This window comes from Astatotilapia calliptera, chromosome 7 (genome assembly GCF_900246225.1).
Source record: "Astatotilapia calliptera chromosome 7, fAstCal1.2, whole genome shotgun sequence".
Taxonomy (NCBI): domain Eukaryota; kingdom Metazoa; phylum Chordata; class Actinopteri; order Cichliformes; family Cichlidae; genus Astatotilapia; species Astatotilapia calliptera.
Genome location: NC_039308.1, coordinates 57,297,334 through 57,320,133, shown reverse-complemented (window position 1 = coordinate 57,320,133; position 22,800 = coordinate 57,297,334). Strand labels below are relative to the sequence as shown.

Genomic DNA, 22,800 nt, shown 5'->3' with positions numbered 1-22,800 from the left:
CTTTTGTGTGTTGTTGTAATTTGATTATTTCTGTTGAAATGTATTCATAAAAACTACTGTTTGTTAAATGTTTGTATATAAACATGTGACATTTACTCTTTCACAGCGTTGCAGAATAAGTTTAATATACATTAAGTGCGAATCCAGAAACACCATGTTGCTCAAAAAGTGCAACTTTTACACTTGGGTGTTTTTTGGTTTTTTTTACTCAATTTAATTCAGCGCTACTGTGTCTTTACTGAGTTGCATGAAACTAGTGAGGGATTGGACAGTGAGATACAAAAATAAAACCGCTTTTCAATACGTTGCTCTTTAAAAACTTCCCCAAAATACACATGATACATACAATTCGTGTGACTGACTACACATCAGTATAACAAGGAAGTAATAATAAAAGTATTACAATAAATAATGCTTAGAACACTATGTAATGTACTCAAGGGAGCCAGTTTTGCTTTTATTTTCAATAGCAGGAAACATTCACTATGAATTTTTATGTCTTTTTTTAAGACCTTTTACATCTCCACTGCAGGTAGTTGAAGCAGGACAGTTAAAGTCAAAATAAGTGCTAATGTAAGTTTTTTATTTAAAATATTTTGTATTATCACTACTACATATGGCATTATATAATTTTTGACATTTTTTTCAGTGTCGTCTCAGAGCCTACAGAGGGTAGCCAAGGTTCAGTTTCAAGGGTCACTTGTAAACCCTTTCCCTCTTAGCTTACAAACACACACAGCTACACTCACACACCCCTCTTGTATCCAGTAATATGCTTCACACCTTCCTTCCGTTCAGTATGGAACGGTCAGGGAATTAGCCGTCTTGTGCTCGCGCAATAAGCCAGGGGTTGCGGGAGCGCGCGCGGATTGTCCACCATCTCAGCCCCTCAGGCTGTGCAAATCGCGCGTCTTGTCAATCATCTCCCTGGCGAAGACCTGATCCTCCGCGAGTACTGGTGAGTCCTCTTTTCGCTTTCTTTCATCGGAAGTGCAAATTTTAAAAAAAGCGCGCATCATTTTGCTATCCAGCACTGAGGCATATACAGGTATATCCTATGGTGTCCGATTTATAAGGGTCATTTGGACTTTACCACTCATTTATTTGCAAGTGTTTACAATACCCATGATTTGAGCTACTGCTACTGTTGAAATCCCCCGATGGATGTAGTGGTGCGTGTCAGTGTGCTGAGACTGTGTTTTTTTCCCCAAACCACCATCTGCGTGCGCACAACTGTTGCGCCAACGAGCATCCAATTAAACATATTTATCGAATCACCAAAGCAACTGCCCAGGGATTAATTAGTCAAAATGAAAATTAGATAATTTGATGACGTCTCTTGTCGATGTTTTTATGCTGATTTAGATTTAGGCTTCAATGATAGTCTGTAGGCTCGAGTGAAAGTTTGATGCAAGTCATTTTGAGCTCTCCTTGCTGTTGTTGTGCTGGAAAGTAACAAGCGGTTCTTTGAAATTAGCGATGGGTGGGTGCTTCAGGAGAGACAGTATTAGAGCAGCGCCACATTAAAGTTAGTGTGCAGGTACATCTGACCCCCGGCGTCTCGGGTTGAGCTGTCAGCAAGCTTACAGGCCTATAAGCCCCATGCTGAGACACACGCAATTCTGTTGTCACTCCTCCGGTGCCTGCTTTAAAGTTACCAGGAAAGGAGGACAAATACGTCATAAAACAGACTTGGGGGATAAAAGTCAGTAAAAAATATTCAAATAAATAAAACATGAGGAGAATATTAGTAGTCAGGGGCAATCACCACACTATCATTAAGATGCTAATTTATTGATTAAAAGATGAAATCCAAAAAGGATAATTTGGGGGAATAATATTCTCTTAGAAGAGAACTTCTTGACCAATTTTTTTTTAATCCAGTTGTATTTTGTTTTTGTTTTTCTAGATCTGAGGTCTTAGTTTTGACCTAATAGCTGGAAAGAGGCATACATCTATAAGAGTGTTGTGGGAGGGGGAAACTGATGTCAGTGGTGGCTTTAGATGATGACAGAAGTGTGGGGAAGGTTTCAGGATCTACGAGAGGAAAGAGGAGACCTGTGTGAATCTAAATCTTAATTGTCACACAGAAAGGAGTTTTAGATGTGGTCCAGCACCCAAGCTCCAGGCTTAATATTTCCAGCAGATTAATGATGGACCTCTGTGGTATGTTAATGGGACATGATTAATTCGGTTAACTGCAAAGTGTGCATAAATATTATTATATATGAACAGTTTTAGCAAGAATCTCAGCCACAGAAGAAATGGCACTATGACTAATAAGCTAATTGAATAGGGCTCAAAATATGGAACATCCAATGGAAATGAAATTAAAACAACAAACCAGACCCGTTTGCAAAATTATTAGAGAGAAATCTAAAACACCCTACCTACATTACATAATTAAACAGACCAATCATAAATGTCCAATAGACCATGTGTAGTCAAACAGGAACATCAATATCTGTTTTGAATGTTTACTTTGTGCTAAAAATGCAGAAGAAAAGAAAGTAACCTGCAATTTTACCTGCAATGTCTTGCCAGTGTGTGTCAAGCTGTGTTTGCTGACTCTTGGATAACTGGGATTATCGTGGATGTTTGTGTATATGTGTAAGGGGATTGACTGTTGAAGTTGTTGTCGTTTTTGTTGTACTCATGCTGGTTTGTTGGCTGTTAGTGTAATTGTGTAACTGGAGGCTTAGTATTTTAGGTTGGTAGGACTTTAATACAATTTTACCAACATACAAAGTGTAATCATGATGCAAACATTGTGACCATTTTCGGTTCCAAGAAGTAATCTTAATATTTAAAAAATTTAAATTTTAAAAATGTTGTGTTCAATCCTTCAGGTAATTTTCCAAGGAAAAGAAATAGCTGGCATTGTTTTTCTGAAGCTCTAATTGGTCAACAGATGAAAGGAATTATAACAAAACATCATCAGTTGGCAACGAAAACTCCAGAAAAAACAGAAGAAGATCCCCTGACCCCCAAAACATTTTTTTAGCGTAGCATCTGAGTAAAAAAAATTTTTTCTTTATATTGTACATCTTTATACAGTAGCACATCAATTATAGCCCTAACTAAGCAAATTACACTGAAAAACATGCTATGATAATTAAAAATATGACAATATACAAATAGTGATAAAGAAAATGTACTGTACTGATCATGCAGGGGGGAAAAACTACATATTGCTTAAAAAATCACTCAGACTGAATAAAGATTTCAAATCAAAACACATATTGAGATGTTTTGGTGACAACATAAAAGTTTTTAAATAGAGAAAGATTTTTTCAGATTTGACATGTTTTAACCTCTTATCAGTTTCAGAAACATAAATATAATAGTATCTCAAAGCACATGGACAATATTATATTGCATCGAAATGGACTGTAACTGTTTTTTGTCAGTTTTTTTGACATGTGATCTTATACTACTATGTTCAGCAATGCTAGTTTTTTCAAACATTTTCCTGTGAGGGGATAGAAGGGAGGAATAAAAACAGAAAGCATTATACTTATTAAACACTTTTTTTTAGGAGAATTCATCAGACAGAGATGAAAGGATGATGCTGTTCTTGGCTGTGCAGAGTGAAATGTAAAGCCGCTGTTAAAATATTAGTCATAGTTTATTATAAAATGTGTTTGTTTTTTCAATTTACGTTTAAGAAAAACTAAATGGACTGTTACATCTTTTGAATAACTGAAGCTCGAAGAAAACAATAATAATGAAAGTGAAATTGACGTATTTAATCTTACGAGCTCTGATCCTGTTTCAGTGCATTAGTATGCACAAACGTGCTCAAAGCAAAGGTCAAATTCGCCTTTTGGTTTCACATGGGCCACAAACCTCACTGTCCTGGGTTGGTGATCACAATGTCTAACTCTTATAGCTGACTTTGTTGCTCTTTGCTATGCCTCACCTGATCTGCTCTAAAAAGACTTAAAAAAAAACCTTCCAAAAGCCTCAAAAAGAGCTGTGTAAAAGTCTACATTGTGCTGAAAAGTTAATGTAGAGTTCCAAGTCAAGCCAAAGAAATGACTCCATATTTTATTTCTGTGAATTCAAGGGATTCACAGCAATAGCGAGAGTGTGAGTCACAGTCTTTCGAGATGCCGCTTCATTCTTTAGCACCAGAGTCTGAGCTCAGCGACCAAATTGTCCCAACAGATTGCAGCCTGTGCTGCTTGGATTGCAGTGTGGGCTTAATCTGAGCCTACAGCTTCAATTGAGTAAAAAAAAGGGAGACAAGACAGCTTAATTTTGGCTTTGAGTTTATCTGTCAGTCTGAAAGAGCCCCTACTGTTTTCTCAGATATATTATTTGACCTTAAATTAAGGATCAATCTAAATATTTCATATTTTCTGCAAAAAGACTGAGAAGACAACATTTGCCTCAGTTTTATTATTTGTTTTTTCCCATACAATAATGATTTTTTATCCCATTGTATACATGAGTGTATATTGTTAGGTCGACAAAAAAAAAGTCTTCTTGACTTGATATATAATTAAATGGGCATTTAAAAAAAACATAATAATTAAAGGTAAATTAAAATAAACCTTGACTCGCTTCCTTGTTCTTTTAATTAGGAGGTCTAATGAATGTTAGATAACATGTCATCACTTTATAAGTTATACTTATAAGTTTTACTTACAGGAATGAGAGCACAAAACAGTTGCATTAAGTTATATATTAATATTCTCCTGGCAGGCCTTTGGCAACACTTAACTCTTGTTTTCTCTTTCATGTGCCCACAGAGGGATGAAACGGAAACGAATGTATGCCCTTAACCACAGCAATGAGTGAGTCATCGTCCTTTCACTCACAGAAGCTTATTTCATTGGCCCGATCACTGTCTGGGCTCGGACTTGACGCCGCCAATGGAGGCCCTGTCAACCTCGATGACAATGACGAGCCTCCACCTCCGGTATGGTTGCACCTGAACGCTGGCTTTAACATCCCACGTCTGTAGCGCATCTTTTCCTCCTACAGCTCTGCTTTCTTATTCTGGAGATGTCACATTTAAACTGTTGCCACGTTGCCTGTACAGTATTCGCCCTAAAATCACAGCCTTTATCTCATCACTCAGCCAAATTATAATATTTGTTTTCTGGTTTGGTAGGAGTCTGGCATTGAGCTTGGCCCTGGGCTTTTTTTTGCTGATGGCAAGAGGAAAGTGGACTACGTGCTTTGCTACAAATACAAAAAAAGGAGAACATCAAAGTCGCGTCTTTCCCTTTCATCTAACGGGAGTCTACCGATACCTATACCAATGCCAATCCCGATACAAGGTCGATGGGAAGCGGAAGCAGAGTCTGGGGAGCCGGGAGCTCATGCGGGAGACGCGGAAGAGTCTAAGCTTACTGAGGAGGAAAAAGCTTTAATGAGGGAGGAGTTTGAAGCAGGCCTGCTGGAGGCTGGGCTACAGATTGAGCGTGATAAGGAGGTGTGTATGTGCTTTTACAGAGCTTTCACAGTGAATATTGTTGTTTACAGCTTTGGACTGCCCTTAAGTGATTCGACCACAAATCCTATGATTGGACAGCTGCCCAGCAGGTAAACCATAAGCCTGCCCGCTGAAGCTAGAAGCCTCGTCTGCACAATAGAATGCTTAATTTCAGTGGTGTATGATTGAATAATAAATTAAAAAATACACAACTAACAACAAAATAGTGCCGGATTTGTTTTTTCATGAACACAATGTACAAAGGGTTTGTTTCTATCCTGTTTGTGTCTTTGCACATAAATGCATTTAGTGTGTGATTTTTCTGTCTGTCTATTTGATTGTGCAGAGCTCGTAGGTTAAATTGGCTGCTGTTTTACATGGGGATTAAGAGCATTGATTGTAAGGGCGAAGCCAAAGGCCAGATTATAGGACCTTATTAAACAGTGAGTTAATACTGTGAAGCGTGTGCTGGCTGCCACATACATGTATTTGGCTGCGACTAGTAAGTATTTATATGTAAAGGAATAGTGTGCTTGATCATGTCTTAGCTATAACATCGAAAGGTTTTTTGTTATTAAAGCTAGCAATAACATTATTATGTTTTACAATATTCATTACTTGTCCCCATTGAGGCTCAGGATACATGTGAAAAAGGCTGTTACGGATTTACTGCTGTAAATGCACAACATAGCCATATCTGGGAGGTGATGTTTGAGCTTGTGATGCTGTACCTGCCTAGCAATGTGGTCACTGCAGTAATTGCTTTGGCAGACAGGAAGACAGAGCTCAAGAAGCTCAGTAACTGACCACATTTCGTATTATCAGAACCGATAATTGGGTACATCATTGCAATTTGCAGGAAAGCGTCCCAACAGTTATCTGCAGTTTTCCATACTTTGCAGGATTGAGTGGTCCTGGATTTGTGATAATGGGATTTCTTACAAAACAGCTTCATCAAATATAATCAAATGTGTCATCCTGACAGGTTTAGAGAAGCATATATTTTAGTTATGAATGTAATTTTTTGCCATCTTCACATTTCTAATGACTCTCTCTGGCAATATGTGTGCTGATGTGCAGAGGTCAAACGGCATGGGGTTTATTCGACTGCACATCCCATGGTCAATACTGAGCCGAGAAGCGGAGCTGCAGAAGATCAAAGTCGCAGTAAAAAAGGTCAGCAGTTTCACGCAGTCAGTAACATATCTTGGTCAGTGAAATTCCAGTTTTATTTAGTACATTTTGAGCTTTTTTTTTGAGATTTTTAATTTGGTTCGGGGACTTGCAGTTTGGAAAACTGTGGAAAATGACCAAGTAGCTTTGATCAAAATGTTTTTCATGTGTGTCGTCTTTCTGTAGAAATGTGAATTGCGGAAACGGACAGGCATTGCTGGGATGTGGGATTCTGTTGCCACTAAAATCAACACACCATTTCAGCCGGACGTCCCCGATTTTGACATCCAGAGGGACTCCCAGACACGCGTCAATTTTAAAACCCTCAAACACCCTTTTATCAGAGACAAACTCCATCTGTGAGTACATAGATGATCACACTTACTGGTGAATAATAAGGACAATCTTAGCTTTGGACACACATAGTTTTATTGGTGACTGAAAAATCAAAGTGGTATTCAGTAGGTATTATATTTTAATATAAAGATAATTCAGAACTTTGTATGCCACTGAAACACGCAAAAAAGGAACTTGCCATTCGCAAAACTTTTGAGAACAGCCTTTATTTTTAACCCTAATTTATTTTGTCCCTACAGCTATGACATCAAGTCAACAGAGACTCTGTTTGACAATGCGACGCGGAGCAGAATAGTGAGTCCGGGAGTTTTTGTCATGAAAAAAAGATTCTGAAATCTAAAGTTTAAATATAAATGAGCTCACTTAAAATTTCTATACTATGTTACGTGTGCTTCTAGGTAGCTGAGATTATTTCACGTACTACTTGCAGACACTCTTGCCAAACTACCGGTGAGATCTACTTTTTTTCTGTTTCATATTGTTCAGAGTCATGCTGACAGTCGTAGCTAAACTGCCTGTGTGTTACATTACCTTCTTGTGTTGTAAGGCATCAACTCTTTACTGGCTCGGGGTGTCTATGTTGCTGCTTTCCCTCTGCATGACGTAAGTAAAATGAAGACCTCTGCTTGAAGTGCTTTTGTTCTGCTCAGTTACTGTATATAAGTAACAAAAAAATGTACAACTCCTAAAAACCTCATCTTCACTCAATCCTGTGGATTTAATATGATTTAAAGTAAACCACTATGTGTCTTATAAAGAGCTGATCACTTTTTCTGTTTTAGGGGTCATTCACAAGGAGAGGACGGAAAGATCAGAGAAATGATAGACAGGTGAGTTTTCTCTAACTGGATGTGGATAAGCATGTGTTGACAAAATGTTTTTTCCCTCTGGAACATCCTTGATGACGTCGATGGAGGTGATACATTCATTTAAGGGATAAAATCTTTGCTGTTGCTAACCAAGCTTCAGAGCGCTTAGGCGCTAACATATTTTAAAAATAATACAATGTACAAATCTATATGTGATCCAGTAGTTTGAGTTCTTTCATACATAATCAAATCTTAATACAGTTTGATTATTTACTATCAACACCCTGGGTGAGGTCCACAGGTCTGACATTTATAATGAAAGGCCTGAAAACATTGCATCTGACATTTTAGTTATTAACTGTTATAAACTTTTCTGTCATGTTCTTGTGCATCTTTCAGCTCCTCCATGAAGAATGGGCTAACTATGGAGTCATGCATAAATACCAGCCTGTAGATCTTATCAGGTACTGAGCTATGAATTTCTAGCTATAGCTTTAGCTTTTAGTGTATTGTTCATTACAGCCACTAATACTGATCTTTAAGAAACAATATAGGTGTTTAAGGCTTGCCATTATCATTATTATTATTATTATAGATGAGATGCCAAGTCAAAGTTTTAAACTAAAAGTACTAATTCTACTATTAATAATAAAGTTCATAGATGTGCCAAGTAAACGTTAAGGTTTCTAATGTTTCTCAGGTGAGATCAGTTTTTTCTTGTGTTTTTAAATTGAACACCGCTTGAGTCTAAAATAGCATATGTCCTTGGCTCTTCACATTTCCACTTGACAAAAATGTATAGCCTGCACGTTGCTCCTTTGTTTACAGAAAGTACTTTGGAGAACAGATTGGGTTGTATTTTGCATGGCTGGGTGTTTATACTCAGCTCCTCATCCCTCCTTCAGTACTGGGCATCATTGTCTTCCTATACGGCATACTTACTGTGGATACCAATGTGCCAAGGTGGGTAGATACTAATTAGTCTTCAAATCTGTTTGTGCTTATCAAAAGTGTATTACTGACACACAGTGTTAATGTTATTATGCATGTGCTGTTTTAACATGTGTATTTAAGTCAGGAGACGTGTAATGACAGCTTGAACATCACCATGTGTCCACTTTGTGATGGCGTGTGCGACTACTGGCGTCTGAGTTCGGTGTGCTCATTGGCCCGAGCTTCATACCTGTTTGACAATGGAGCCACTGTCCTCTTTGCTATTTTCATGTCTCTGTGGGGTAACTATACACACTTTAATGCATATCCCTGTTACAGCATACGCAGTAAGTTTTAACACAGCAACTCCAGTAGATAGACAGACATTTAATAAACACTTAGATTTCTTAATTCAACTTTCAGTTTACCCAGATATACATTTTAAGATATGAAGCTACTTATTTTGTAAAAAAACAGGCTTATTTAATTTTCTGAACACATTCACATTTAGGATATGTTTGTGAATAAATTTCCTGCCAAAATAGATTTTTTTTAACCTAGTGAATGCAAATAATTTTTTTTAAATCGTTATATTTTTTTTAATTTCTCTGAATTCCTTATGTTCATTTTTTTGTAGCTGCATGGTTTCTTGAGCACTGGAAAAGGCGGCAGATGTATCTGAAACATACGTGGGACCTGACGAGCCTCGAGGATGAGGAGGTAATGAAGTAGATTTGGCATATTGTACAATTTAAAAAAAACTATGCTCTAATAACTGAAAATGAAAATCAATCAAATTATTACATAATTTTATTTTTTCACTTTCTATTTTTATAACCCATGTAAGTCAAGCCCAGAGTTTTAACCTCTTGACACTTGACGGCAGGGATAAGTTGTGGTTTACCTTGTAGATTATCATTTGTTTCAGAACACCGCCCATCCCCTACATACACATACCTGTAGGCACCCATGTATCCATGTGTTTAGGGTGTTAAGTGTGGTAATGGGATTGGTGAGTTCTTAAAGGGTATTTCCTGGATAGTATGACAAAGCAGGGTCATAACATACACAGACACAGCCTAGAACAACTATAGCTGTTTGAACTTCGCTTGAGATTATCCAGCGGACGTACATGAGAATGTACCCTGACCAGCCACTTCATTAGGTACTCCTGCTATCCAATCGCATAACATCAGCTCCATTCGTCCACTCCATCCATTTAAACATATAGACGTTAGGCAACATGCTCTGCTAAAATTCAAACAGAATGGGGAATAAAGTGATTTTAAACATGTCATGGTTATAGATCTCAGATCCAAGATCCAGGTCCAAGTATCAAAAACTGTTTACTTTAGTTTTTTACTGGGATTTTCGCCCGCAAACATTTCTAAAATTTAAAGAGAAGGATCCAAAAGTCCAAAAGAGAAATATCCAGAAAATGCCATACTGATGCCAGAGGTCAGAAAGGCAACAGTAACTCAAATCACGACTTGTTACAACCAAGGAATGCAGAAGAGCATCTCTGAGTGCACAACACATCAAACCTTGAAGTGGATAGCTGCCACTCCTGTCAGCTGGGAACTACAAACTGAGGCTGCAGTTACTCTGGGCTCACCAAAGGTGCACAGTAGAAAAAAAAAAGGTCCATATCTACTGCAACATTTGGATGGCAGGGTCAGATTTTGAAACATGAGCAACAGAAAGACTCTGTCATGCCTTGTGTCAACGGTTCAGTTTAATGATGTAGGTGATATCTTCTTGGAACACGTTTAGCTCCTTAGTACCACTTAAGCATTGTTTAACACCACAGCCTGCCTGAATATAAGTCTATCCTTTTATGACCATGTTATTCTGATGGCTGCTTCCCCCAGAATAACATGCCATGGCCCACAGCTTAAATAATCTCATACTGGTTTTTTGAACATCACGAGGGGTTCATTATGCTCAAATGGTCTCCACAGACACCAGATCTCAATTCAATTGGGGACCTTTGGGATGTGGTGGGATGGGAGATTGCCATGTTGAATTTGCAGCCGACAAATCTGCAGCAACTTGTGTGATGCTGTCATGTTGATATCAACCAAAATCTCTCAGGAAGGTTTCTGTCATCTTGTTAAGTCTAAGGCTCAAGTGGGTCTTTACCAGAGACTAGCAAGGTGTACTGAATAAACTAGCCAATGAGTGTGTCTTAGAAATAGTTGAAATTCATGAAATTCATAGCAACGACATGTGGCCCCTCCCCAGAACCGTCCATCCATCTTTTTTTTTTCCAAATTCTTATTCAAATGAACTATTTTTGAATAAATATATAACACAGAGAATTATCTGTTGTGTGTTACAGAGTTCATGAACAGCATTCATTTATGAAAACAGCTAATCTTTCTTACTCTCTCTCTTCCCTTTCTAACTGTGTGTGCATATCTGTCTCTGCCTCTTTCATTCGTCACTTTGTCTCCTGCCCGAAGGAGCGAGTCCAGGTGGGCAGGTTTCTTTACCCGCAAGTTTCTGTAGCCATTTTTTATGCATTGTGAAATAAATTCATTGTTAATGTTTTAATGTGTTGGCATTTAATGGGTTGTGTATCTACAGTTAAGAATTTTAATACTAAACATCAGCAATTGAAAAACTCAGTTAATGGTCACAGTTGCAGATTGAAATCACTTACATTAAAGGTGTAAATAATTCACACAAAATAAATGGTTTTGTAATGGCAGATGCCAGACATTAGTGCATGTGTTTTAAATGTGTGTGTGTGTGTGTGTGTGTGTGTGTGTGTGTGTGTGTGTGTGTGTGTGTGTGTGTGTGTGTGTGTGTGTGTGTGTGTACTGCAGGAGGAGCTGAGACCTGAATATGAAGAAGCACTGCAGGAGAAAAAAGCCAAGATGAAAGCACAGTCTGCAAAAAAGGTATAATGTGTGTTTTTATTCACATTCAGTTTTATAACTTGCCACACAAAAGACACAGATTTCACTCACTCACTGTGTCTTTTTTCCTCTGTTGCAGATGACTCAGTCTGGGGACGGTAGAGATGGAGAAACAGACCAGATGCTGGCCTACCAGGTATCACTACACTGCCCTGAGTGACAGGACATTATGTGGACAGAGCTGCTGGGGGTAAAGGGCAGGGCTGTATTTAAACTTCTTTCATTACTGCTAGCAGATAATGTCACTCCCCGATTTACTTTATTCTCAATGAAGTTAAGTGAATTACTGCCAGAAAAGCAAATCTTACAGTTTATCTGGGTTTTTCATATATTGTAGATTTAATATAGACTACCTGTGTGTGTATGACTCTATGTTGGTTCATAATAAACCCCCCTACACCTACTGTGGATGGTTGAGTCCAAAGCAGCTTACCTGCCTGAGATTAGCCCAGATTACTGTTGGAGAGGGAAAAGGGAGCAGAGGAAGAAGGGGAGGGGATTTCTGTCCTTTGAGATGGCAAACACGCACCTGCCAGACAGAAACAAAAACATGTGTGCATGTGTGTGTGTAGAACATGTGCAGTGCATTAATGCACAGTGCTAACTCATATACCGATGATGAGAACAAAAATAATATGCATGTTTTCTTGGCAGCAAGAGCCCGAGTCACTGGACATAGAGGATCACATGCCAGGTTATCTCATCAATATATCCACCTTACTACTGCTGGTACTGCAATCATACTTTCTTCTTATTCTCACATTTCTATCTTTCTTTTTTGTTGATTTGATTTCTTAAGGGAGATTATTATTATTATTATCATTATTTGTATTTTTATTTGTTTGTATTTAACAGTAATCAGAAGGTTTTTATATTTTAATATAAACTTTAAAGTTTTTATAAACTTTTTGTGTCTTCAGATATTCATCACCTTCTCAGCGGTGTTCGGGGTGGCAGTTTACCGCATCTGCATGCTGAGTGTGTGGTCCATGAACCCTGATCCGGAGGCCAAGGCCAGCGTTAGGATGACAGTCACAACCACAGGCATCATCCTCAATATGCTGGTTGTTCTGGTGTTGGAAGAGGTCTACGGAGCGATCGCCGTGTGGCTAACTGAGCTTGGTACTTTTTTAATGCTGTTAGAAAGTTTAATCATTGAAATTGTTTAAATTGGAGACAGAAAGCAGTAAAATCTTGAAGGTAAAACAAGTTATAAAACTGGACACTCACCAGCAAACATAATTTACTACTCAAGAAAGTAAGGCATTACACATTACCGCATTTTCCTGAATTTATATTACTTGATTACTCCCTGGAGAAAGTAATTCATTACAGTACTTGTTACATTACTTTTGTGTTACCTGAAACTCATTGTCACAAAATTATCAGTTGACAGTATAAACCTGAGGCTACAGTCTCACACTCCAGCACATAACCTCATCCTAAGCAGGTGAGGTGTGAAGACACACATGTGATCTATCTTTATATGTATGAACACAAAACTGGCAACACAGCACAGAGATGAAAACCACCCGAAGCCACAGTGATTCTATTCTAGAAACATCTTTACTGATTATAACGGTGTCACTGTTGTTGAGACAGCTCTAACATTGTCCACTCTGTTTTACAAGATCTGTCTTTAAGCCTTCTGCTGTTTGAGTTTTAATTTTCATGTAACTAACTGTATCATCTAACACGATTAGATACTTCACCATGTATTTTAGTACAACAGGTCTTGGTGATATTGTTAGTGAAACGTAACCAGTATAAAGAAACTGATGATGCAGGTGATGTGTTTAAAGTTGTAATTGGAATTAATAGAATTAAGTCATGTCTCAACAGAACTTCCAAAGACAACGGAGGAGTTTGAAGAGAGACTAATATTCAAGTCCTTCTTCCTCAAATCCATGAACGCCTTTGCACCAATTTTCTATGTGGCCTTCTTCAAGGGCAGGTCTGTATTTTTGTCTTTCTTCACAAGCTCATAAAGTGACCTGGGGTCCCATTTGATGTGGGACTACACAGCATTTTTATTCTTTGTCTGTCGTCTCACAGGTAGAGATAATTAACCATTTTGATTGTCACCAGTTTTCTAAAATTAGCACTGCAGGAGAGATACTTTTCTAATGTCTGGCTTGTATCCAATGGCTGTGAAGCAAACAGGGAAGGCTGTAATCATGGGTCGAGTGCAGGTTAACCTGTTGCCGTCTTTTGCTGCCCAAGATACAGCCAACAGGGAAAAATGCGAGTGACCACAAAGTCATAATGGAGTACTATCACTTTCAATCTTTTGTCATCTCACTTATGCCAGTGTTTAGTTAAAAAATGGTGAAAGAATACATTTTTATACAGTTTTAATGGCAATAGTTATGCAGACTGTGACAGAGTATGATAGAAATTAAGCTGTTGAAATTGCATAAGGCAACACAATCTTTCTCTTCCTATATGGTTAATGTATTTACTTAGCAAAGGAATGGAAAATTGCATTCAAATTAAATATATTTCCTCTTCATATGCTACATTTCATATATATTGTCTCACACAAACATACTCTTTGCCCCATGATTAGTTTGCTGAGATGAGTTTGTCCTACTCACTCTGCACTGTGTGTCTTCATTCCTTTATCACGTGACTTGGTCCTCTCCTCATACAGGTTTGCTGGGCGGCCTGGCGATTATGTTTATGTCTTTGGAGACTATCGCATGGAGGAGGTTTGTTGCACTACACACATCAGTGATTATTGTTTTGTGTATGTACGTGTAAGATAAATGATCTGTAGTCTTTTATGTAAATGTGTGTTTTGCCTTCTACAGTGCGCCCCTCCTGGCTGCCTCATTGAGCTGTGCATCCAGCTCAGCATGATCATGCTCGGAAAACAACTCATCCAAAACAATGTGTTTGAGATACTCGTACCGTAAGTGTTCCCAGATACTGCTTAATGTACAGAATTTGAATCTGTAATTTGACTCTGTAAATATATCTTTTCTGTTTTACAGTAAGTTGAAAAAGATGTACAGAACAATACAGGAACAAAAAGGAAAGAATAGAGGAGCAGAAGATGAGGACAGTGAAACAGAGGAGAAGCGACCGAAACAGCAGTTTGACAAGGATTTCACCCTCGAACCGTTTGAAGGTGTCAGTCCAGAATACATGGAAATGAGTAAGTCTCTTCTGGTCCCTTGGATATATATTTATTCACAAAATCATTCAATACTGCAACGAACCTGCATTAACATGTAACCATGTGTGCATGTCTTGACATATACAGTAATCCAGTATGGGTTTGTGACTCTGTTTGTGGCCTCCTTCCCGCTGGCACCAGCGTTTGCGCTGCTCAACAATGTCATCGAGATTCGCCTCGACGCTGCAAAATTTGTCACCGAAATCCGGCGTCCCGATGCTGTGAGGTGCAAAGACATAGGTACAGATTTCACATGTGCTCATGTCCTCTCTGTCTTCCTCTGTGTGAATGTGACACTAAAAAAAACCCTATCCCTAAATTTCTAATCAAGTTCTTTTTCTTTCCTTTCTTTTACATGAATACACGCATGCCCACACACATTGATACACATGGATTGACACACTTCTTTCCTCCCCTTTGTCTCTTTTCATGTGCATGCTATCTCCAGGGATTTGGTACAACATCCTTTGTGGAATCAGCAAATTCTCTGTCATCACCAATGTAAGTGTGTGTGCGTGTATGAGTCTTCTCTCTATAACCTTTGACTTCTGGCAGAGAAGTGTATACTGAAGGGAACTCCAGTTTAACTGCAACTTAATGCTGCTGCTATGTCCTTGCTGAATAAGTGCAAATGTTCAGTCCATCGAATTAAATTCTGTTTACTGAAATTCATAATATTGTAACAAGGCACTCTATGGCAGCTAGAGGTGTGGCACAATTTGCAGGTCTCTGAGCTCAAAAGCAACTTTAATGCAGCTTTAAATTATTTTAATTGCTCATATACTTGAATTTGCAGTATACTTAAAATCTTCCTCCTTTCACTTTGATGCTGGTTTGCAGCATTTCTGTGTCATAGCATAGAAATGCTGCAAACACATGTGGAACAGTTGTAACAAAGTGTACTTTTAAACATATAATATAATATAATATAATATAATATAATATAATATAATATAATATAATATAATATAATATAATATAATATAATACAATATAATATAATATATAATATAATATATAATGTAAGTTGCAAATTGAAATAGTCGGGACTTTTTTGGTTGGCTCTTTTAGAGGTCTACAAATTTCACAACAGACATGCAACAAATTAAATTTTTAAAAATACTGATTTCCTTTTTTATTTGTCACTCATCTTGTCACTGGTGTTACCATATTCTTTTGGCAAGTTTAAAGGCTTTACAAAATATTATTCCTCAGCCTCTTTAGGATAAGGAAACAAGATTTCATTTTATTATTTACAGTTTGGTTTGTTCAGCTTGTGGCTGTTTGACATTTGTTTATTTGTGCATTTGCTAATAACAATATAAATATTAGAGTTACAGTTAAAAATGAATAATAACGCAATCCTGTATATCCTAACCCACACAGTTACTAATTACTAATGTGTCGAAATCGAATATTAAACACCTTGCTTGATGTGATCGGAAAAAAAGCCCCACTCAGTTTGGAGATACCAAACAAAAGGAGGATTAATAATGAGAAAGAAATGTTTTCTGTAAATTGGAGTCATTAATTTAATCAGTTTTTATTTTGTTCTTTTTCTTACAATTCACTAAAGGTAAGGTAAAATCTTAAACTAAACCTTTTTTATGAAATTATAAAATAAAAGAGAAAAGTTCTTATAAATGAAAAGAGGCATTGGTCTTATTGCGAGCAATTCAGTAAATATGTCAGAGGAAATGCTGGGAATTGAGTGATGTCATCACTATCATTTTTTCTTTCAAAATAATACACTTTTTTAATATGAAAACATCAGGGGAATAATACTTTCTTTATATATATGTTTTTAGATTTTGTCTACAATTCATTTTGTTATGTCACGTTTATTGTATGTTTGATAGTTATGTAGATATTATTGCATTTTAAATGGTGAAAAAAAAAACCACTTTTTAAAACAAAACATGCTGCTTACCACTATCCTTTATTGTGTGGTGGAGCACTCATCTGTGGTGCTTGGATCTATATATAAACTGCTTTCGGCTAATTTATTCTCAAAGGGATGCCACAGCTCGACGTGTTTGTTTTGGCAGATTACACCAGAAACCCTTCCTGACAATAATATATTTGACAAATCTTGTCAATTTGATGGCTCAGGTATAATTGTTCAAATCACATATTGTAATATTTTAACACAGACATAAATCAAAAATTTAATTAAAACACCAAATTATTTTTAAAGTGTAATATTTCTTTAAAAGCTACAGACAAAAAAGTAGACAGTATTACCAATGTTACGTTATTCTTATTATTGGACCATAAAGTTATTTATTGCTAATGTAACTTTCACCCCTTGTTTGTCTTTCTAGGCATTTGTCATCTCCTTCACATCAGAGTTTGTTCCACGAATGGTTTACCAGTACATGTACAGCGCTAATGGCACCATGAGCGGATACACGGAGCACTCGCTGTCCTACTTCGATGTCAGCAACTTCCCCTCTGGCACAGCGCCAAACACCACCCTTATCACTGGAGTATCCATGTGCAGGTCAGAGTCACTCTATTAACCTTGACCTACCTGGAACTTTCTTTAAATCCTTTAGTCCAGCAGCTTAGCGCTTTACCTGGAACATATACAAAAAGACTTCCTCAAGATTTCCACATTTTGTCATGTGTCAGATTCATTTTTCATCAGTCTTCATGGATACTTGAAAATTACAAAGCAAACTTTTTTTGAAGGTATTGTTAAATGTATTAAAGATAACAATTTACTTCAGTATTCAGACCTTACAGGGCTATAATTGAGCTCTGGCGCATCCTGTTAAAATTAATGAGATGTTTCAGCAACTTAACTGGGTACAGCCTATATGAAAAGGCACACACCTGTCGATATAAATTCTTCCTGTTGATGGTGGATGTCAGATTGAAGGCCAAACCGTAGCGTATCCTGTATGATACTGGAAGAGCAGTGGCTTATCACAGAGCAGACGCTGAGGGACATACTGTGATTCATGCTCATATCCATCCAGTATCCGCTTCAAAATTTCCATCCATCCATTCAGCCACACAGCCAGCAGTTTTCTTAACGGATTATTCCTCTCTCAGTCTATCTCACTTGTCATTTGGCGAGAGGCAGAGTGTATTCTGGTTAGGTTGGCAGTTCATCACATGGCCAACACATAGAAACAGACAGACAGTTTAGAATCACCATTTAACCTAACATGCATGTCTTTTAAGCTGTGCATGGAAATTCAACACCTAAGAGAAAATCACGCAGCGCCAGGGAGAGCATATCTGCATCGTCTCCCAGCCCCTCGTGGACTTGTTCACACATTTAAATAATGAGCGAGTGGTCACTATGAAAGATCCTTATGTGGAGATGGGACCATCACTGGTGTAGCAGTCCACCAATCAGGCCCTCGTGGTAGTGTAGCAAGTTTTGGAGCAGTTTCTTATCAAGCAGTTTATAGTTTTGTTTGGAGAAAATAGATCCGACTTCATTAACACTGTCTGTACAGACTAAGGCACTCGTGACAACGTAATGCAATGGGGATGTTTATGTTTTGTTTTTTGTTTGTTTTTATTACAACAAGGCGTGGAAGACAAGACGGGATAGTGATAAAGATGCTTGCAGAAAAAAATGTTAATTTTCAGTGAAAGTCTTTTGCAACCGATGACAAATAACCACCCCAAACACAAAAACACGGCCTAGAATGACCCAACCACAGGCAAGACCTGAGAGACGGGAACGTGGCTGTGCAGTGACACCAGGCAGTTCTGCCAAGAAGAATAGGCGAAGCTTCCAAAACAATCATGTGCCAAACTTGTAAGATCATTCCAAAGAAAGGCCGTGACTGTTGCCAAAGCTGCTTTAACCAAGTACTGAGAGAAACTTCTGAATGCTTAATGTATATAAAATGGGACGTTTCAGGCTTTTGTTTTAGTGCATTTACAAAACATTCATAAAACTTTTTGTGGAGTATTTGTGTGGAAATTAATAAGAGGTTAGAAAAAGAAGTATAAGAATCAATTTTGAGATTTGAAAGGATTTGAATTGTTTTTATTTTTTACTGTAAATGTGTGCAAGGATGAGTTTTAAGAAATTGTCAAATCTTGGCTTGGATAGCTTTTAGCTTTTTTGTGTGTATTTTTTTCCGTGCTCTCACATGTTTCTCTGTGCTAATACTCACAGTGTATCTTTCTGTCAGGTATAAAGACTACAGAGATCCTCCGTGGGCAACAGATTCATACACCTTCTCTAAACAGTACTGGTCTGTCCTGGCTGCAAAACTGGCCTTCGTAATTTTCTTCCAGGTATCAATATTACTTAGCTACAGTAGGACATATGCTACACTTAGTCTGAAAGGGTATCTCCAGCTCTGTTTTTACTTAAATCCATGAATAGCTTTCTATCCCGCTGATATGTGACTTCTCAAAGGATGTTAATATAATGTATAGATAAGTAGAGATGCACCAGTCCAACTTTTCCTCTTCTGATATTTGCTGATAGTTTTTATCTGACAGTAGTGTTGTCTTTGATATTAAGTTGGATAATTTATATTAATATGTCCTCTATTTCACTGTGACCAGACCTATTTATCTGATATTTATCTGTTTATAATAAAAAGTGATCTCAGTGAGTGTGCAAACTGCCTAATGGCATTCAGTGTTAATCCAGCAAAATAGTGCTTTCTTACCTATAGGCAGCCTCGCCTCTGTCAGTGCGCCCCAGGGTAGCTGTGGCTACAATGTAGCTTGCCATCACCAGTGTGTGAATGTGTGTGTGAATGGGTGAATGACTGAATGTAGTGTAAAGCGCTTTGGGGTCTTTAGGGACTAAGTAAAGCGCTATACAAATACAGGCTATTTACCATTTACCATAGGTACCTTTAAAAAAATTATTTTAACAAATACATTTTTGGCTTTCAAAACTATTTAACCCTCTTTAAAAATAAAAATCTAAACTCTTGTTACTTGTTTTTTCTATCAGAACCTTGCCATGTTCCTCAGCATGTTAGTTGCCTGGATGATCCCAGATGTACCACGATCTCTGCGGGAACAGCTGAAGAAAGAGAACATGTTGCTGATGGAGTTTCTGCTGACTCAAGACCAAGAAGCACGTGCCAAAACTCACTCCACAAAACCCTCAGCCCCCTACTTCCCCACCAACATAGACATTGTGGTGGAGGCACCACCAGAAAATCAAGAAGAAGTACAAGTGGAGGAAGAGGAAGTGGTGGGGGTTGAGATCAATTTGGATGCAAGGAGCAGAGATAGTGACAGTGATCCAGAGATTGGAAATGTATTGGTAGAAGGTGGAGTAAATGGTCTAGAAGAGCGAGGAGATGAAGGTGAAGAGGAAAACAGAGAGGCCGAAGGAACAGAAAAGGAAGGAGAAGGAGATGTTAAGGAGGAGGATGGGAAGGAAGAAGGTGGAAAGGAAGAGTTTGAGCAAGAGGAAAGTGATGAAAAGGAGAAAGGAGGGCAGAGAACAAATGAAGATGAAGCAAAGGAAGTTGAGAATGAAAATTTTACTGTAGATCTGGACGTCTTCATGAGTGAGCTGGGCCTCTTAGGTAAGAGGAGACAATTTAATAACAGAGCACAAGTTCTTCTTTCTTTGTTCATCTTGTCTGTGAAACATATTGTCTGCATCGTACAATTCATTTTTTTTGTTTTTTGTTATATAGATGAAGAACCCTCATCGGGCACAATTAAAGATATGGAGCTTCCCCGCTCAGGCTCCAAACAAGAATGCCAGAAAGATGCTGAACTTCTGTCACATTCATCGTGTAAAAGAGGATCATCCCAGAGTCTGAAGATCTCCACGGAAGGGATTACAACAACAGATGATGAAACTAAGAGCTTCTCATTAATTGCACCTCCTCCCAGAGAGCCAGGCTCAAAGGCCAAGGCCCGATGCTCCACCCTGCCTTCTCGCCACAGAGGGGCTGAGGCTTGCTACAGCCTGCCAAGGCCCAGCCACTCCACCAGCCTCACCAGGTTCCAGCAGAAGTCCACACTTATTCCCCTGGTTTCCCTGGACCCTTCATCATCAGCTTCGCCCAGCCCATTATCTCCCACACACACACAGGCATCCGCATCATCTACACAGCCTCTACTTGCCCAACAGCACAAAGCCTCAACTGAACTGTTTGTGCTGAAAGGCCCTCCACCCCAACAGCCACGCTCCAGGGCCAAAGCCCGGTGCTTAACCCTGCCTCCAAGACAAAGAGCACAGGGTCCTGAGGAGCACTCTAAAAAGCCTAGCCATTCCACCAGCTTTACAAAGCTGGAAGACCGTATCCCGCCTTCCCCCAGTGAACTGAAGCGCAACAGACCAGTATGAGGAGAGCTGCAAGGCGAAGTGGAAGAGAAGGAGGGTGGAGGAGGGAGGGAGAGGACTATTCAGATAACCTTCTCCTGTCTGTGCCTGGAGGCATACCCTTCAGTCCCCACTGCATATACCTGTGGTGTGAAAGGAAACATAAATGGAAACTCCTTTTTATCATGTTACTCCTCATTATACTGCTCAGTGGTTTAGGGCTAAACCTAACAATGGGGGTGCTGGGCAATTCAGAGAAAGACTGCTCTGAAAGTCTCCTTGCTATGACCTGTGAAAAAAAACCCACTGGACCGTATTCTGTTTTATTTCTGTGTATATTTTTGGGCTGTTCTTTTTTGCCTACACTCACATCTCAGTAGCCAATGCTCCTCTGTTACTTCCAGTCCAACACATGCAGCAGTGCTGCCTTGTAGGCCAGCTGAAGATGAAACTGTATTCATTGCAGCTAGAATCAGCTCATGTGCTTTTAGATTTACGTTTATCTTTAGATGTTTTGATATATAAACACATGAACTTATAATAAAAGACCCCCATGTTTTTCATGTTTGTTCTTCATTGTAAAGTTGTGTAGTAACCTCAAGGCTGTTTTTCCTTGGACAAGGGCTTTGATTATTGACAGGAAACACTTAAATATTATACTGATCGCAGCTGATTTTAAAGTCAGTATTTGTTATGGCTGCCTTTAACGTAGCCTATGCTCTATAAGGCAAGCTTTTTTATAATTTCTTTAAGTAGTCTTCAGGAATAGTTCTCCGGGCTAACTGAAGGACATCCAAAGCTCTCCTTTGTATGTTTGCGTCCTTTGTGTTTCATTCTCTGGTAAGATAATCCCACACTGCTTCAATGCTCTGGGGAGGCCAATCTATGACTGATAGTGCCTCGCGGTGTGTTTTTACTTCACTGGCAGTGTGTGCACACCATGCCAAAATGTTTTTGTTTTTTATTATTATTGTAGAGTCAACTTAAGAAAACCTGGAGAACTATTGCTCAAGACCTCTTTAAAGAAATATGAGAGAATCTGGCACCTTGGAAGCAAAATGTAAATAAGTGAGGGGTGTTTAAGACTTTTCGCACAGTTTTGTATGAATCATATAATGGTTTACATGTTGACCTAACAAGATTTTATTCCTGGGAGGAGACACAAATCTCTTTGATGTTGTGTCAGGAAGGGCAAAATAAATAAACAGATCAAAATCAAAATATACCCACTGAAATATTCAGTTACCTGCTATGACGAGTAAAAAAGCAGCTTGTTCTTCTCTGAGAAAGCAAACTGAACAAAAGTGTTCAGCAGACCCACCACTACATTTATAACACGTCACTCATGTACAGTATATTGACAAGCAGGTCCATGTATTATGTTGTCTCTATCGCCACCTTCTGGTGTATGTTGAAACAAAACTATCTACTGTTCCACATTTTATTAAGGATGCTTTAGTAACGAGTTGCTTTATGTTCACTTTTATTTTTTCAACATCTGAAGCTTGACATTGTCAGTGGGAAATCACAAAAATAATCACTAGACTGCTTTAATAAGTTCCTTGAAATTATTACTTTTATTTCCGCACAGAAAACTGAAAAAGGAAATACTTTCTGTTAACCAAAACCAAGTCCAAGGTCATCTCATTTGTATTAATAAGTTTGTTATCAACCCAGTTAGCTATGTATACAGAGTG

The 22,800-nt window shown here is 38.3% G+C and overlaps 1 protein-coding gene across 1 annotated transcript; it reads left to right on the top strand.

Annotated features, from left to right (window-relative positions):
- The first annotated feature begins 831 nt into the window (after positions 1-831).
- Positions 832-21,666, top strand: ano2a (anoctamin 2a). Its single transcript, XM_026176028.1, has 28 exons — positions 832-958; positions 4,758-4,927; positions 5,123-5,446; positions 6,527-6,622; positions 6,806-6,978; positions 7,216-7,270; positions 7,375-7,426; positions 7,524-7,579; positions 7,759-7,806; positions 8,185-8,249; positions 8,614-8,748; positions 8,860-9,020; positions 9,356-9,438; positions 11,184-11,195; positions 11,550-11,624; positions 11,722-11,778; positions 12,297-12,371; positions 12,563-12,764; positions 13,485-13,596; positions 14,296-14,353; positions 14,456-14,556; positions 14,639-14,802; positions 14,911-15,063; positions 15,272-15,324; positions 17,148-17,326; positions 18,987-19,092; positions 19,769-20,354; positions 20,469-21,666. The coding sequence occupies exons 2-28, from the start codon at positions 4,781-4,783 to the stop codon at positions 21,125-21,127; spliced, it is 3,987 nt and encodes a 1,328-aa protein (XP_026031813.1). The 5' UTR covers positions 832-958; positions 4,758-4,780; the 3' UTR covers positions 21,128-21,666.
- Positions 21,667-22,800: the final 1,134 nt, after the last annotated feature.

Coding starts and splice junctions, on each gene's coding strand:
- ano2a (XM_026176028.1), top strand. CDS start 4,781: ATGCCCTTAACCACAGCAATGAGTGAGTCATCGTCCTTTCACTCACAG. Junction 14,803..14,910: donor TCCAGAATACATGGAAATGA/GTAAGTCTCTTC, acceptor TGACATATACAG/TAATCCAGTATGGGTTTGTG. Junction 15,064..15,271: donor TGTGAGGTGCAAAGACATAG/GTACAGATTTCA, acceptor TGCTATCTCCAG/GGATTTGGTACAACATCCTT.